Source organism: Anolis carolinensis, chromosome 3, assembly GCF_035594765.1.
Source record: "Anolis carolinensis isolate JA03-04 chromosome 3, rAnoCar3.1.pri, whole genome shotgun sequence".
Taxonomy (NCBI): domain Eukaryota; kingdom Metazoa; phylum Chordata; class Lepidosauria; order Squamata; family Dactyloidae; genus Anolis; species Anolis carolinensis.
The window spans coordinates 187,349,034-187,365,786 of NC_085843.1; the positions used below are offsets into that span (position 1 = coordinate 187,349,034).

Consider the following 16,753-nt stretch of genomic DNA (forward strand, 5'->3'; position numbering starts at 1 on the left):
ATGCAGAAACTTATGTGTCAAAACCCCTTATGGGAAGCATGCATAGGAATGTGTGTGGGGTGAGGCAGGAATCCCTCTAATCCTATTTCTAGTCTAGCTACTCATTGAGGTCTGGAGACTTACGCAGTCCAGGGATGAAACCCAACATCACCTTCCAGATCTCACTATCCATAAACTTCCCTAAATTGCTTGATAACGTGGCAACCTAGATAGTACCAGTTGGCCGTCCTATAGCCACAGTTGCCTGGACCTAGAGCTTCCAGGGAGCACAGTCAAAAGTCCTAGGTGGTGAATTCTGAGTGGAACACCTTGGGTCATGGGTAATGAAAATTCCTAGATGGTGCTGAACATTACAGTTCTTCTGGAAAGGCAAAGTTCATTCTTGTGGGCTTGATAACAGAATTGGAATTACCCTGTTTCCTCTAAAATAAGACATCCCCAAAAAATAAGACCTAGTAGGTTTTGATGAAATGCTAAATATAAGGCCTCCCCTGAAAGTAAGACCTAGCAAAGTTTTGTTTGGAAGCATGCCCGGCGCCCACCAAACAAAACACCATAGCATGCAGGATTGGTAAATGTACATACCAGTTGTATATGGAAATAATGGTAGTAACAAGAAATTCTTGACAGAAGTCACAGTTTGTCTGGTTTGGTTATGTTGGTTTGTGATGACTACTGTACAGTACAGAATAAATGTTCATTGTTTTGTTCAACTGTGACTTCTTCATGGAAAAATAAGACATCCCCTGAAAATAAGACCTAGCGCATCTTTGGGAGTAAAAAATAATATAAGACAGTCTTATTTTCGGGGAAACACGGTATTGTAGCATTTTCCCAAGTTTCTGGGATTCACTTACCCTCCAAAATTGAACGTATCTTGTAAAACCCCACATAATTCTTCCTCAATACCACAAATCCATCTGAATGTGATAATTTGGGGACAAGCCAAAAAAGGGATTCAGGTGGCAAAGGTGCCTGATTCCATTAATCAAAGCTTAAAACAGTCTGCTATAGAGCAACGAGTGAATAAATAACCACGAGGGGGAGCTAATATTTGTGGAATGATGTATTGTGTAAGGAGACTGGCTATATTCACAATATTCCTATGTGATTTCTGATGGTAACTCAGTCAAAATAGGTGATAGGGTGGATTTGGCATACCTCATTCCTGACAAACGCATGCTGAATCCCACAATCAATGCATTACTGTGCAAATGCTCATATTCTGGCAGCTTAATAATGTGCTTTAGAATTTTGTTCAATAGATGTTAGTTTGTAGTTGCCTTGAATTTCCTTTTTTAAAGTGATTTTTATTGTGTTATAGATAATATATACAGTGAAAGCAAGGAAAACATTGGTGAAAGTTTGGAGAAATTAAGGTATAAGATGAAAACGAGGAGTTTGAATAAGTAAAAGAAGAGAAAGAAAAAAAGAAAAAGAAAAAAGTGACTTCCCATTGTCTTCTGGGGGTCTACCGTTCGTCATATTTTCTTTGTCTTTTATCTTTTCCGGTCTTGCCGTCTTGATGTCATGAAAGTTTTTCATATGTTGGATATGTCTATTATTAATGTATATCCTTCTTTTCGAATCAAGTCTTTAAAACCTGACCAGTCTGTTTTTTCCTTTTTATTATTTAATTTTTGTGTTAGGTTGTGCATTTGAATTATATCAAAAAACTTTTAATATCTAGTCTTCTATAGTGGGATTTTTTTTGTTTGTTTCCAGACTCTTGCCAGAACGAGTCTCGCTGCAGTCCCTATTAGGAAAAGTATTTTATCTTGATTTTTACTCAGCTTTGTGTTAGATATTCCCAGAAGGTATATTTCAGGCAGCAAATAGAGGTTTTTCCCTATTATTTTTGTGTCGCTTTATGTATACTGTTCCAATATTCTTTAATTCTTTTGCATTTCCACCATCGACGGATAATGGACTTAATGGAGGGGGGAATCTTTACCTAATATAATGGGGTTTTGTTGGGGTAAGGCTCTCCAGCAGGTTCTATATTAAAATAAACACACTAAGTTTTCTGCTGTTTTAATGCTACGCTGTTTTCAGAGGCAGGAATAGGGTCTGGGGGTGTTTGATATGTTTATTAGACCATAATCTTTCTCTGACCAATCTCTAATGCCACATGTATTTTGGTATTGTTATTTAAAGTTATTATTACAATGAAAACAAGTTGATTGTCTTGGATGGTCTGAGGTGTGTGGTTGGCTGTTATATACCCAACTATTCTATGTAATCTTGCTAGTGTGCTTATAACTAATGTTGATATTACAGCAAATGGTTATGATGATTAATAATAGGTAGAGAAGCTGAGTTTATAACAGAGATCGTCACAGAGATATTTCCCATTATGCCTAATGTGAATAACAGGCCAAAAAAATGAGAACCACTATTTCTGTGTTTAGATGATAAATAAAATGCAGAATTCATTAATGTTAATATTGATTTTATCTAAGAAATCTATCAACTGTGCTAAGAAAAAGAAATAAATATGAAAATAAGCCTATTGCTTTAGCTGTTTATATTTCCCTAGCCTCTACCAAGACAGGATAATTAGATTTGGATATTAACTTTAATAATATTGATACCATTCCAAAAAAAAGCCATTTGCATAATGAGGTGAGATGCAAAATGGATCTTATTTGGAATTGATCCTTCTGTCCAATAAAATGCTACCCTGTAAATTCTCATTAATGCTGCTAGAATATGCCACTTGGAGTGAAAGATAACATCAATGGCTCTTTTCAGGATTTTAAGTCAATATTATTATAACACTAGCTGATTAAATCAAATTTATTTTAGCAAAAGGTGGATGGGGCTGCTGCCATGACAATAGGAGTGGAGGGAGAGGCAGAGAGAGATAACTCAAACCAGCATTTGTTCCTGGCCACAAAAATAGCAAATATACAATATGTTTTATTTAAAACTGGGTTTTGTGTTATCATATTATTATATACAGTTCTGGTAGAATCAACCCCAAAATAACTTAAATTGCATCCAACCATTATAAACCCTGAATTTTCTATGATATTATTTTATAACACCAACACTGTTGGCTGAATAATAAAAATTTGGCCTGAAGTAGCCACTTGCTTCTGAGCATAAATTGGCAAACATAATTTCACAATCTGACTTACATACATGTTTAGAACTATTTTTTCTGTTTTCACAGTCATATTCCATTTTCCCAGCTGCTGAAAGTGGTTTAAAAAATTAGAGGAAACTGTGATAGGGCAAACTGGGAGGACAAACTGGGAGAAACTACCATTCATGTCCCTGATCAGGAGTATTAATTTAAGCAAAAGGCTACTCATGCATTATCATGAGTTTATACTCAAAGGACTGAAAATGGGTGCCCAAACAATGTAATATGAAACTTGGCATGAACCTACTGAGGACCCAGCTTCATTTTTGGAGCGTACTTTGGGATTTTAATAATAATAATAATAATATAAAATCCAGATTATCTGCTTTGAACTGGGTTATATGGCAGCATAGACTCATGTGGATTGTCTGGATTAGATGATAGTGTAGAAGGGAGCTCAGAACTGGAGAAGAGAGAAAGAGAAGGGAAGGGAAAGGGCAAAAGAAGGGAATGAAGAAGGAAGGGAAGAATGGAAGAAAGAAAAAGTGGAGAGAGGAAGGAAGAGAAAGGAAAGGAGAAAGATATGAAGGGAGGAAAGAAAGAAAAAGAAGGGACGAAAGCAGTAGTTTCCCCCAACACCCTGGCAACGCTAGCAGTGAATAAAATGATAGCAAAAAATAAGATAAAAATGTGTTGTCGAAGGCTTTCATGGTTGGAATCACTGGGTTGCTGTGGGTTTTCTGGGCTGTATGGCCATGTTCCAGAAGCATTCTCTCCTGATGTTTCGCCCACATCTATGGCAGGCATCCTCAGAAGTTGTGAGGTTGTTGGAAACTAGGCGAGAGGGGCTTATATATCTGTGGAAAGTCCAGAGTTGAAGAGAGAACTCTTGTCTGTTTGAGGCAAGTGTGAATGTTGCAATTGGCCAGCTTGATTAGCATGGCTGCTTCTTATTATTTATTACAATATTTAGATCCTGCCCTTCTCACCCAACAGGGGACTCAGGGCGGCTTACAATAAAACACCTGCCTGGGGATTCTTGCCTGGGGGAATCCTTTGTTGACCCGGATTGTTTCTTGTCTGGAATCCCCCTGTTTTCAGAGGGTTGTTCTTTATTTACTGTCCTGATTTTAGAGGGTTTTTTTTAAATACTAGTAGCCAGATTTTCATTGTTTCCTCCTTTCTGTTGAAGTTGTCCACATGCTTGTGGATTTAAATGGCTTCTCTGTGTAGTCTGACATGGTGGTTGTTAGAGTGGTCGAGCATTTCTGTGTTCTCAAATACAGTAGAGTCTCAATTATCCAAGCTAAATGGGCCGGCAAAACCTTGGATAAGCGAATATCTTGGATAATAAGGAGGGATTAAGGAAAAGCCTATTAAACATCAAATTAGGTTATGATTTTACAAATTAAGCACCAAAACATCATGTTATACAACAAACTTGACAGAAAAAGTAGTTCAATACGCAGGAATGTTATGTTGTAATTACTGTATTTACGAATTTAGCACCAAAATATCACGATATATTGAAAACATTGACTACAAAAATGGCTTGGATAATCCAGAGGCTTGGATAAGCGAAGCTTGGATAAGTGAGACTCTACTGTAATATGCTGTGTCCAGGTTGGTCCATCAAGTGATTTGCTGTGGCTGACTTCTCTGGTTGCGTTATCCTGCACTGCCTTTCATGTTCCTTTGTTTGTGTTTGGGCAATGCTGTGTTTGGTGGTCCCTATGTAGACTTGTCCACAGCTGCATGGTATACAGTAGACTCCTGCAGAGGTGAGAGGATACCTCTTGTCTTTTGCTGAACATAGCATTTGTTGGATTTTCTTAGTGAGTCTGATAGTTTGTAGGTTGTGTTTCTTCATCAGCTTCCCTATGCAGTCAGTGGTTCCCTTGATGCATGCTAAGAACACGTTTCCTCTGGATGGATCTTTATGTCTTTCGGGCTGTGTGGCCATGTTCCAGAAGTATTATCTCCTGTAGTTTCGCCCACATCTATGGCAGGCATCCTCAGAGGTTGTGAGGCATGGATAAACTAGGCAAGGAAGGTAAAAATATATATCTGTGGAGAGTCCACGGTGTGACAAGGGTCCTTTGTCAGTTGGAAGCCAGCGTTTGTTTCTTCTAGCCAATGTCCTTGATGTACCTGGGCCCTCTTGAGTGAATGCTGGCACTGCGACCCCAGTTTTGTCTCATTCCTCCCCTGATGGAACATCTGCTCCTTTAAAACTTTGGTTTAGTCTGTTTTAATGAATTTATATGTTTTAATTGTTTTATAATTTGATATGTTATATTTATTATTTGTTGTATAATGCGGCATTGAATTTTGCCATAATCTGTAAGACGCTCTGAGTCCCCTTCGGGGTTGAGAAGAGCGGGGTATAAATATAGTAAAATAAATAAATAAATACATTCCAGGCAGGAAACAATCAGGGCCAGCTAACACCTCCTAACAAAGGATTCCCCCAGGGAGAAAGCTTTTTTTTTCGTGTCAGGAGCAACCAGAGTTGCTTCTGGAGTGAGAGAATTGACCGTCTGCAAGGACGTTGCCCAGGGGACGCCCGGATGTTTTGATGTTTTACCATCCTTGTGGGAGGCTTCTCTCATGTCCCCGCATGGAGCTGGAGCTGATAGAGGGAGCTCATCCGCGCAATCCCTGGGTGGGATTCGAACCTGGTAGCCTTCAGGTCAGCAACCCAACCTTCAAGTCACAAGGCTTTTATCCCCTAGGCCAGGGGTCCCCAAACTAAGGCCTGGGGGCCGGATGTGGCCCTCCAAGGTCATTTATCTGGCCCCCGCCCTCATTTATAATATAATATTTTTATATCCGTTTTAATAATATAATATATTGTATATACATATGATGTTGATAATAATATCATTTTATACAATATAATACTAATAATAATACCATATAATATTCGTTATGTGTTATATATTACATATAATATTACAGTATAGTGATATAGTTCAACATAGTAATATGTAATGCTAATATTGTGCTATGCTAATAATATAATATACTGTATGTACATACAGCTACTCTGAGTTCCCTTCGGGGTGATTAGGGTGGGATTTAAATGTAGTAAATAAATGTAGTAAATGAATAAATAAATAATTTTGGACTTAAGCTCGCCCAAAGTCTGAAATGACTTGAAGACACACAACAACAACAATCCTAATTAACCTGACTATCTCATTGGCCAGAAGCAGGCCCACACTTCCTATTGAAATCCTGATAGGTTTATGTTGGTTAAAATTATTTTCATTTTTAAATATTGTATTGTTCTTTCATTGTTATTGTTGTTGTTTTGCACTGCAAATAAGATATGTGCAGTGTGCATAGGAATTTGTTCGGGTTTTTTTTCCCAAATGATAATTCAGCCCCTCAACAGTCTGAAGGATTTAAAAGTTTGAGGACCCCTGCCCTAGGCCATCGGAGGCTCCTAGGGAGAAGGCTCCCAGACCTTGAAGCTGCAAAGCTATTCAGTGCTAATCAAGGTGGCCAATTGCCACATTCACACTTGCCTCAAACAGACACGAGTTCTTTCTCCCACCCTGGACAATATTCCACAGATATATAAACCCCACTTGCCTAGTTTCCAACAGACCTCACAACCTGTGAGGATGTCTGCCATAGATGTGGGCGAAACGTCAGGAGAGAATGGTTTTGGAACACGGCTATACAGCTCGGAAAAATCAAAGCAACCTAGTGATTCCGGCCATGCAAGCCTTCGACAACACATTAAGATAAAAGTGATGTGATGAAAATATCACTGGGGATTCATGTATACAGCAAAGTATCTATTTTGTCCTTTTATTTCTACCGTACTGCGAAGGGGCGAGTAGATCCTTCCAGTTCTACGTCTAGCTAGTCCTGTCAGCATCATTGGACATCGGTGTTTTCTGAAAGAACCTCTCCTTCCGTCTGCGCCTGTGTCGCGCGCAGGCTCCTCCCCCTCCTCCACTTCCGGCCGAGGAGCGGTGCTGTTGGCGGAAGTAGGCGCCATGGCGCTGGCGGCGTTTCGTGGGGCGCTGCGGCCTTCGGCTCTGCCGCGAAGCAGCTGGAGATGGAAGGCGGCGGCCCCGCTCGGCGCTCGTGCCGGTCCGTGAGTAGTGGCAGCCGGCGCGTGCGGGTCTGTCCTCTCGGGGCCGCTCTCAAGCGAAGTCACCTTGGCAGCACTGAAGGACACTACTTAGGAATAACATTGAGCTGCCCTGAAGTTTCCCAGCCCCGCCCTTCTGGGCCTTTTCCTCCACCAGAATTGTAAGATTAGAGCAGGAGAGTGATGGGGACGAAGCATGGAAAGGGGGGGGGGCATCCTCGCAGTCTTATAATGCAATAATATATGGCAGCGTGGAGTGATATAGGCCAGTTCAGTGTAGCGAAACTGCATTACAGGCAGCCTGAGTTACAAACATCCGACTTACAAACGACTCATGGTTAAGAATGGGGGTGAGACATCAGGAAGTGTGGGAATTTCAGTCCTGGAAGATTTATCAGGGGGAAAAGGGGTATTCACTGAACAGACTAGAATAGCTTTATTTGTCATTTTGTGCTATTTCACAATGAAATTATAGTAGGGTCTCACTTATCCAACATTCTGGATTATCCAATGCATTTTTGTAGTCAATGATTTCAAAACATTGTGATATTTTGGTGCTAAAGTCGTAAATACTGTACAGTAATTACTACATAGCATTACTGCTTATTGAACTACATTTTCTGTCAAATGTGTTGTATAACTTGATGTTTTGGTGCTTAATTTGTAAAATCATAACCTAATTTGATGTTTAATAGGCTTTTACTTAATCCCTCCTTATTTTCCAACATATTCGCTTATCCAACGTTCTACTGGCCCGTTTTATGTTGGATAAGTGAGACTATATTGTACATGCCTTCTCCTGCACGGATCACAAAACAACACATCCATTCCTATACTCCAACCACCACCACACAGCCCACACACACCACACCATACACAGGCAGAGGTAAAGGTCTTTTTCATCTCCGGCTTCTAAAGCCAATGCTCATAGAATCATAGAATAATAGAGTTGGAAGAGACCTCATGGACCATCCAGTTGACCCCCTGCCAAGAAGCAGGAAATCACATTCAAAGCACCCCCGACAGATCGCCATCCAGCCATCTTATCCCTCAAATCCTTGCTCTTAGAGAGGTCTCCATTTGCACGGAAGGGCTTGACCTCACTTGGATCACATCCCTGATCCTAGAGAGATCAAGTCCTTGTTCCGGCAAGGGTCAAGTCCTTGCTTCTAGAGGACATAACTCCTTGCAAGAGAAATCAAGCCTCTTTCCCTAAGGGGGTCAAGGCCCAGGCCAAGAGGTCAAACCCTTTATCTTGGAGAGGTCAAGCCCCTGCTCCAGGAAAGGCCAGGTCTGTGTTCCTTGGTGACATCCCATTCCAAGTCATCTTTTCTAGAGAGGTCCACCCTTGTTCCTTGGGAGGTCATGACTTCATCCGTGATCTTATTCACATGATACCATTACATAACTCTGATCCACATCCCAACTGCAGTGGCTCGCTCACATTGACTGTATGGCTTTATATCAATTTCCAGCCATGTTCCATTTCTCCATGCCTATGAGCCTATTTTCCATAGATATCTCCAATCTGTTGCCGGCATGTTTTGCATATCTTCATGGGGCGCCCATTTACCTTCCCGCCGAGGCGGTACATATTGACTAACTCACATTGCATGCTTTCGAACTGCTAAGTTGGCAGAAGTTAGGGCTGACAGCCAGGAGCTCACCCCAACTCACGGCTTTGAACTGCCAACCCTCCAGTCAACAAATTTCCTACAGCTAGCAATTTAAACCGCTGTGCTACAGTGGCACAGATAATCCTTTATCACCAATCCTTGTTTCCACAACAAGCCACATTTTTCAAAATCCAACCATCACAGGGAGGTGGAATCTTCTGAACAGTAGCATACCTCACAACCTCTGAGGATGCCTGCCATAGATGTGGGCGAAACGTCAGGAGAGAATACTTCTAGAACATGGCCAGACAGCCTGGAAAACATACAACAACCCAGTAGCATAGACAGCAAAACAAACACCACAGGGATGTTAGCCCTCCCTGTGATATCCAAATGCTATCTGTGTGTGTGGCTGGAGTTGCATTTAAAATGTATCTGTTCAGATTTACATACAATTCAACTTAAGAACAAACTTACAGTACCTATCTTGTTTGTAACTTAGGAACTGCATGTAATGCAGTTTAATTTGCATTGAACTGGACTGTATGACAGCACTGACAGTACGGTTCAGTGTAATGAAACTGCATTATACGGCAGTGTAGATGATGCTTGAGATGGCTATAAAAATAGGGCGATTTAACCTCAGTCTTGCAAGAGAGATTGATATGCCTCCAGATTTGTGCTGTCTGTGAGGATTTCTGATTGAAATGATTTGAATGGAGGGTGGAGCTGTGCTGCAGCCTTCCCTGCCGTTCTTCTAGATCAGAGGTGTCAAGCTCATTTTCACCAAGGGACACATCAGCCTAATAGTTACTTTCATGGTTGAATCTATGCATGGAGAATCCATGCATAGCTATATTTTCTTACATAGGTTTTTACCCAGTTCAGGCCTCCAGATGTTATTGAATGACAACTCCCATCTCTCTTGATTATCCACCATGCAGATTGGGGATAATTGGAATTGCAACCTCACAGCACTGAAGGCTCTGGATTTGGGGAAAGGTTAAAGGGACATTTTGAAGCCAGGTGTCATCTCCACAAGCCTTGTCTCTAAACTCAAAATGCATGGCATCCATACTGACCAGGAGGACATGACAGCTCATAGAAGGCATTTCCCCCTCATTTGAGTAAAACAAGGATAAATATGACTTCCTTATAATAAAACAAAATTTAAAAAGTTAAAAGTGAGACAATAACAATCTAAATAATCCATGTGTATATTGTATATACTTGCTGTATAACTTTAGTTACCACCAAGGTCATTGATGAAAAGCTAGGTACAGCTAGCAAAATGTGAAATGGTGCTAAATGACAGTAAAAGAAAAAATGCCTCAGATGACAACCTTGTTTTAAGTGTGATAACAAGTTTGTCTCTATGTTTAGTGCACTGTTGAACTATTATTTCTGAAGTGGTGAGCTCAAAAGTTGCAATACAATATGACTTCTGTCTTCCTGAACATACTGTGGAAGCCAGGAACCATGGATAATAGTACAGTAGAGTCTCACTTATCCAACATTCTGGATTATCCAACACAGTCTGCCTTTTAGTATTCAGTGTTTTGTAGTCAATCTTTTCAATACATTGTGATGTTTTGGTGCTAAATTCATAAATACAGTAATTACTACATAACATTGCTGTGTATTGAACTGCTTTTTCTGTCAAATTTATTGTAAAACATGATGTTTTGGTGCTTAATTTGTAAAATCATAATGTAATTTGATGTTTAATAGGCTTTCCTTAATCCCTCCTTATTATCCAACATATTCACTTATCCAACATTCTGCCGGCCTGTTTATGTTGGATAAGTGAGAATCTACGGTATATCCTATTGCTATGAATAATTTATGCTAAATATTTCCATAGGTGCACCCTGGAGAACCTAGAAAATTCCTAGAGGTACTGGTCTCACAGATACTGTACAAAAATATGTCCATCCCTGTCCCACCCATCCCTGTATTGTTCCCTCAGTCAGTAATCTTTATAATAAAACCATGTCTCTTCTGTATTCTCCTTGTACTTGACAGGGGGCCTTCTCCATGGTGGCTTGAGAGCTTAGGCTGCACTGTTGTCCTTCCCAAGACCTCTTTTTTTGAACTGTCTTGCATATCATCTGGCCATTGTGAAAGGATCTTTTCACCAATTTAGGCCTAGTCTTAGGAGAAAATGAGGGATGCTTTGAATGCAATTTTCCTGCTTCTTGATGGGAGGTTGGACTGGATTGCCCATGAGGTCTCTTCCAACTCTATGATTCTATGATTCTATGAAATAACATAAATAAATAAATGTTGTTTCTATCTGCAGCTTCAGACTTGTCCAAAGACATGCTTCCTGGGCCTTATCCCAAGACTCCAGAGGAAAGGGCAGCTGCTGCACGAAAATACAACATGAGGGTGGAAGACTATGAGCCATATCCAGATGAGGGCTTTGGGTGAGTTCTATTTTTGTTTCTGAGAAACGGGAAAACGGTGTGAACCAGATGGGCTTTTGAATGTTACTTACCCCTCAAGGCATAGTTTTAGAAACAAGAATGCTTATTGTATAAACTCATGCATGAGTTGACCTAATGTACATAAGTCGAGGAAAGGTTCTGAGGCCATAATTATGGATTTTGCTATGCCCCATGGATAAGTCAAGGATAAAACATTGGAGCATGTAACAAACAAATATTTTTTTCTCTCCTTTTAAGAATACATAGTAAATAAAATCCTGGGCGGAATCTTTTGTCTAAGGATTTTAATATAGTAGTGCAGAATGAATTTAAATGTGAAATTAAAATAACATTATTGTTTAAAATGTTTCCCTTCCAACACTACTTTAATAGAATGAGATTTTTCTAACTCATATTAACAATGAACTCTTTAATGATTTCCATTAATTTCTCCTTTTTCAGATCAGGTCAAGGGCCCAGGATCTCACAGTAAAGGCAGCCTTAACCAGATTTAGCTCTTAACCAGATGTTGCTTAGTAATTATTCTAATATACTTTAAATCACATTTATTAAAATTGACACTATCTGATGAATCCATGTTTCTGCTACTAGTAGTTTTATTAGAAACAAAGGCAAGAATGAGGTACAGCATTGCATAAGAACTGCTATGTGGCATGTAGAAAGAAACATAAGATCTCTGTGTTATGGTTAGGATGCCTTTTACCCAGTGAATTTGAAATAGGCAACTGTAAATTGGCTTTGCTTTCACCAAGCAGTATAATGTGATTTGAACAGGAATAGTAAAGTGTATTCTGACTTGTAGAACTTGCAGACTTCAGAGGGGGGGGGATGGAAACAAGTAAACTATCTGTGCTAAGAAGTGAATCATTGTTTCCATTCTGTAAATGAAATATTATACCAGATCCTTGAGACTATAAATTATTCCAGTTGGGTATTCTCCGGTATTTACTTCATCTTGCTCTTGTACAAAAGTTTCATGGTGAACTTCTTATATTTCCCATAGTTATGGTGATTATCCGAAACTTCCTGACCGATCCCAGCAAGAGAGAGATCCATGGTATGAGTGGGATCATTCTGACCTGAGGCGTAACCATGGAGAGACAGTAAGGATGTTGGATTTTGCTCTGGGTTTCAGCTATTTCAGTTTGGAGTCCTGTTGCACATGCTACAAAAATGATAACATGTGGCTAACCTAGTGTCACGGTGTGTTTGAATCGGTTTGGATTATGGTGTTTTGCCGAATTACAGAATTGATGGTACAAAACTCAAATCATTCTGTAGACCCAGCAACCATACTTCATGCTTTGTTCCTCAGTATATTTGTCACACTCCACTGACATTCAAAACATCACGTCCATTTGGCAACTGTTGAATTGTTGGTATTCCAAATAGCTGCTATCCTTCCAAGTGCCTGGTTTTCAGATTACTGTTTTTGTGTGCACTATCATGTGCTTCAAGACAACACTGGCTTATGGCATGTCTCTTAAAGGGTTTTCTTGCAAAATTTATTTAGCTGATGTTTACTGCTGCCTTCCTCTAAGGCAGTGGTTCTCAACCAGTGAGTCCCCAGGTGTTTTGGCCTACAACTCCTAGAAATCCCAGCCAGTTTACCAGCTATTAGGATTTTGAGAGTTGAAGGCCAAAACATCTGGGGACCCACAGGTTGAGAAACACTGTTCTAAGGTCAAGAGAGTGTTACATAGCCAAGGTCATATGGGTTTCTGTGACTCAGTAAAGATTTGAACTGTGGTCCCTTGCAATCATGCGCTATACTGGCATAAAATTAAAATCCATAACAGCATGTATTTTTAATGATAGCACTAATATTTATGATGTTTTACACAATAACACAAAGAATTACATAAATATAATCTGGACAGAAATAGCATTACTTGTCCTAAGTCCTTTTTTTAGTAAAAAAAAAAAAATTTAAATTTAGTAAATCACTCAAAATAACATATGCTTGCTAATCCTTACTCACATTAAATAAACTTGAAAATAATTTCAGAACAAACTTCATTAAGCTTCAAAACAAAGGGTTTTTTTCATTTTTACCTGTTACAACATGTGTTTTATTGGTAATAGAACTTCGGTCAACGTATGCAGAAACAGAATTATATTATCATTAGTTCTGATACCTAATGCATCCATCTGAAACATTGAAATATGCTTCCAATTGAGTATAATAGGGACTGTGGGAGACATTTAGCTTGGCCCCACTGAAACTATACCTTTCAAATGCAAATCAGGAAAAAATTATGTGAACAAATGCATTGTAAGATTGGAACTAATATTCATGGATATGTGTATTGTACTCATTTGGCACACAACATGGAATTCAGTAGTTTGGGATCTGTGGCTCCTTTAATGAAAGGAAACAAACTTCTTTCTATTCCTATGGCTGAAGGAACAATCATGGACATATATTTTCGTAATATGTATTTTCTAGGCCATGTAGGAGGATGCTAAAGAAATGTTGTCTCTAGGTAATTGCTAGGTCCTCTTCTGCTGGAAGTTATTCATTTCAATTAGGTTTGCTATTTATGTGTGGTTGCACATTTCCACAGTAAATCAGGAACGTGTCCTCCATGGATGTGGGGGTTGTGCTGTATTTGAAGTCTATACATAGACATTTTAGCCAAACAAATCTCACTTTGCCTGGTATATAATAATAATAATAATCATCATCATCATCTTTATTTATATTCTGCCACCATTTCCCCGAAGGGACTCGGGCAGCTTACAAATCTTATTAATTGGGGGTCTGTAGTACAACTAAAGATTCCATCTTTTCATTGCTCACTGTGTATGTAACATTTGCAGGTATGTGATTATTTTTTCTGTTAATGTATATCAAGCCTATCTTCATTGTTTTAATTGGCTTTTTTGTTGTTGATAATTACCACTTAGTATGTAGTATTAGTTGCTAGATGTATACTTTCCAGTATTCTCTCATATTTATGACCTCAAGAGAAGTCGCAACTATGATCAGTGTGTAACAGTATCTCTCCCTGTGTTCTTTCAATCAGATGCACTGGGATTTTGATATGTTTCTTCGGACACGGGTTGACACATCTCCCACACCAATATCCTGGCGTACAATGCGTATTTCCCTCTTTAGTTTTATTGGCTTCATGCTTGTCATGTTTGTCCTGGGCGAAATGTATCCCTCCTACCGTCCTGTGGTGAGTTCTGAGTTGGCATTTGTTCAGGGATTTCTATTGCTGTCTTTCTAGTCTCAAGCATTTGTGTAATTCTGGAAATCAAAATATTATATTTATCCTATCCTAAATTCAACTTTGAGGTCTTAATGCAGTGGTTTTCAGGTTCAGGAATCACAAATTGCTGTTGGTGGACTGGAATTTTCTCTTTCTGCTCCATCCCAATAAACAATCCTGATATAACTTAAGAAACAACTTAAAACAACTAGCTTGGCTGCCATGGGATCACGGGCAGGCAAGATGAGGTTAAAGTCTTTTTCTTCCCCCAAAAAAACATATGGAGTGGTCACTGTATTGGCCATTCAGCAAAATACAAAGCTGGTTTATTTTTCTTTCCTCAGTTATTCTAATAAATATTGCTGTCCCTGTTCTTCTAATAACAGCATGAGGATAGCAACCTGAAGACTGAGCAGCTGGGAAAATGTGTAAGGTTGCCCAACTGTATTCGTTAAAAATGGGACACTCACTTCCCCCCATCTAGTCTTAAAACAAGCAATAATCTTCTGTATGTACAAAAAAAACCCCACGAATAATGAGCCTGGCCTATACAAATGGCACTCTGGGACACATTCAGTTTTTAAATGGGGCTGTATTGGGGAAGGGACTTGTTTGGATTTTCATTCTGTTTGGACTTTCATTCTGAGATGAGTTACGTTATTAGTTCATTTTTGTTGTTTCATGTCTCCTTTTCTCTGTAGGGACCAAAGCAATATCCCTATAACGACCTCTATCTGGAACGAGGTGGAGATCCCAAACAACCTCCACCAGAAGTGAAGCACTATGAGATTTGAGAACAGGAACTGCGCCACCTTTCATCTATATTTTCAGAACCTACTACTTGGCATAACTGTTGTTGTTTTGAATGTCCCAATGATGGGAGTAGTAACATCTGTGGGAGGTGATTTTCACATTTCTGGTATCCTTAAGCAGTGTGGAAATAATTGTCCCTCTTCACAGTCTTCAAAAGGAAGCTCTTTACAAACAGCTTGGGACTAAATCCATTTGCTTGTCCCAACTGGAGTAGATTTGCTGAATCAACTTCTAACTGGTAAGTCAGCATTTGTGTGAAGCACATTGATTCTTTGGGTTTGTGCTAGCTGGGACAAGCAATTGGATTTAGATCCTTATTTCCTGCAAAACTCCCAGCTCATGAAATCAGTACATGGAGTGTGGTACATATTAGGTGCTTCTAATGTACAAAAAGGGCAAATAAACAGAAAATTTCTTATGAACAAGTAATGTTGGTTCTTGCTAACTGCTGAATTATATGTGAAGAAGGACAACAGGTTTAGTCGTGACATATCCCTGGAGTACTTTCTTTTACCATTTATTTTATTGATAGAAGGAAAAAAACATATTAAAACTAAAAAAAGTGAACAAACATCATAGTTGCACATTTACTAAAACAAGATTAATGAATAAAGACTAGTTTACAGACCTCTCACTCTCTGTCTGCTGGTTTTCTAATACTAACTAGTCCACTCCCTGTAAGAAATATTATATAGTCACATTTGTATGTTTAATAACCTCCTATAAACTCATAAATACTATAAGTAATAACCCCCATGTAAAATAATTGTTGGAACATATTCTATAACCCCCAAATATCTGTTAAACAAATATTCCTTCTTTATCAGCCTAGTCAATTTGTCCATCTCAGTTCACGAGTCTTTATTAGCTGTTACCAAATACTTGTCTCCAGTCTTAAAGGTGGATCTGTATCAGGAAACAGTCCATCCAGAAGGTCCTCTTCTCTTTCACTTCCCCTTTGATATATATTGATGTTTTCACAAGCAGTCTCCCTCAAAAGCCTAGTCACAAATTTACCAACTTACAATGTTAGCTATAGCTTTTCTATACAATTTTTTCTGTCTGATTTCAAGTCAGACCTGTTGATAAATCTTATCAATCTCTTTACTGAAGCCTTTACTTGAAGCCTTCAAAAGGCTTTTCCCCAATCTTGCTGCCTGCTTCTGAATTCCTATCTCACCAAGTTCTGGTTTGCCTGATTTGCCTCCTCAGTCTACTTTGCCAAGGAGATATGTTTTCTTTGTTTTCTGCGATTAATTCTTCTATCATCAGTCTCAATTCACCCAAAATTTGGGTTAATCCAATTGAATCCAATTCCAGCCTGTCCATAATTGTTAGGTTTTAAGATTGTCCTTATTTTGAATTATACTATGCAGCATGATTTTTGTTCCTGGGGTATAAATGTCATTTCCTAATTAATAATAATAATAAAAAAACTTTATTTATACCCCGCC

The 16,753-nt window shown here is 39.0% G+C and overlaps 1 protein-coding gene across 1 annotated transcript; it reads left to right on the plus strand.

The window, feature by feature from the left end:
- The first annotated feature begins 7,044 nt into the window (after positions 1-7,044).
- ndufb8 (NADH:ubiquinone oxidoreductase subunit B8) lies at positions 7,045-15,933 on the plus strand. Its single transcript, XM_003226545.4, has 5 exons — positions 7,045-7,201; positions 11,121-11,247; positions 12,272-12,371; positions 14,298-14,453; positions 15,188-15,933. The coding sequence occupies exons 1-5, from the start codon at positions 7,105-7,107 to the stop codon at positions 15,278-15,280; spliced, it is 573 nt and encodes a 190-aa protein (XP_003226593.2). The 5' UTR covers positions 7,045-7,104; the 3' UTR covers positions 15,281-15,933.
- The last annotated feature ends 820 nt before the right edge of the window (positions 15,934-16,753 follow it).

Excerpts from the sequence above, each read along its gene's own strand:
- ndufb8 (XM_003226545.4), top strand. The coding sequence starts at position 7,105 with ATGGCGCTGGCGGCGTTTCGTGGGGCGCTGCGGCCTTCGGCTCTGCCG. Across the intron at positions 7,202-11,120 it reads CCCGCTCGGCGCTCGTGCCG|CTTCAGACTTGTCCAAAGAC; the intron begins GTCCGTGAGTAG and ends TTCTATCTGCAG. Across the intron at positions 11,248-12,271 it reads TATCCAGATGAGGGCTTTGG|TTATGGTGATTATCCGAAAC; the intron begins GTGAGTTCTATT and ends TATTTCCCATAG.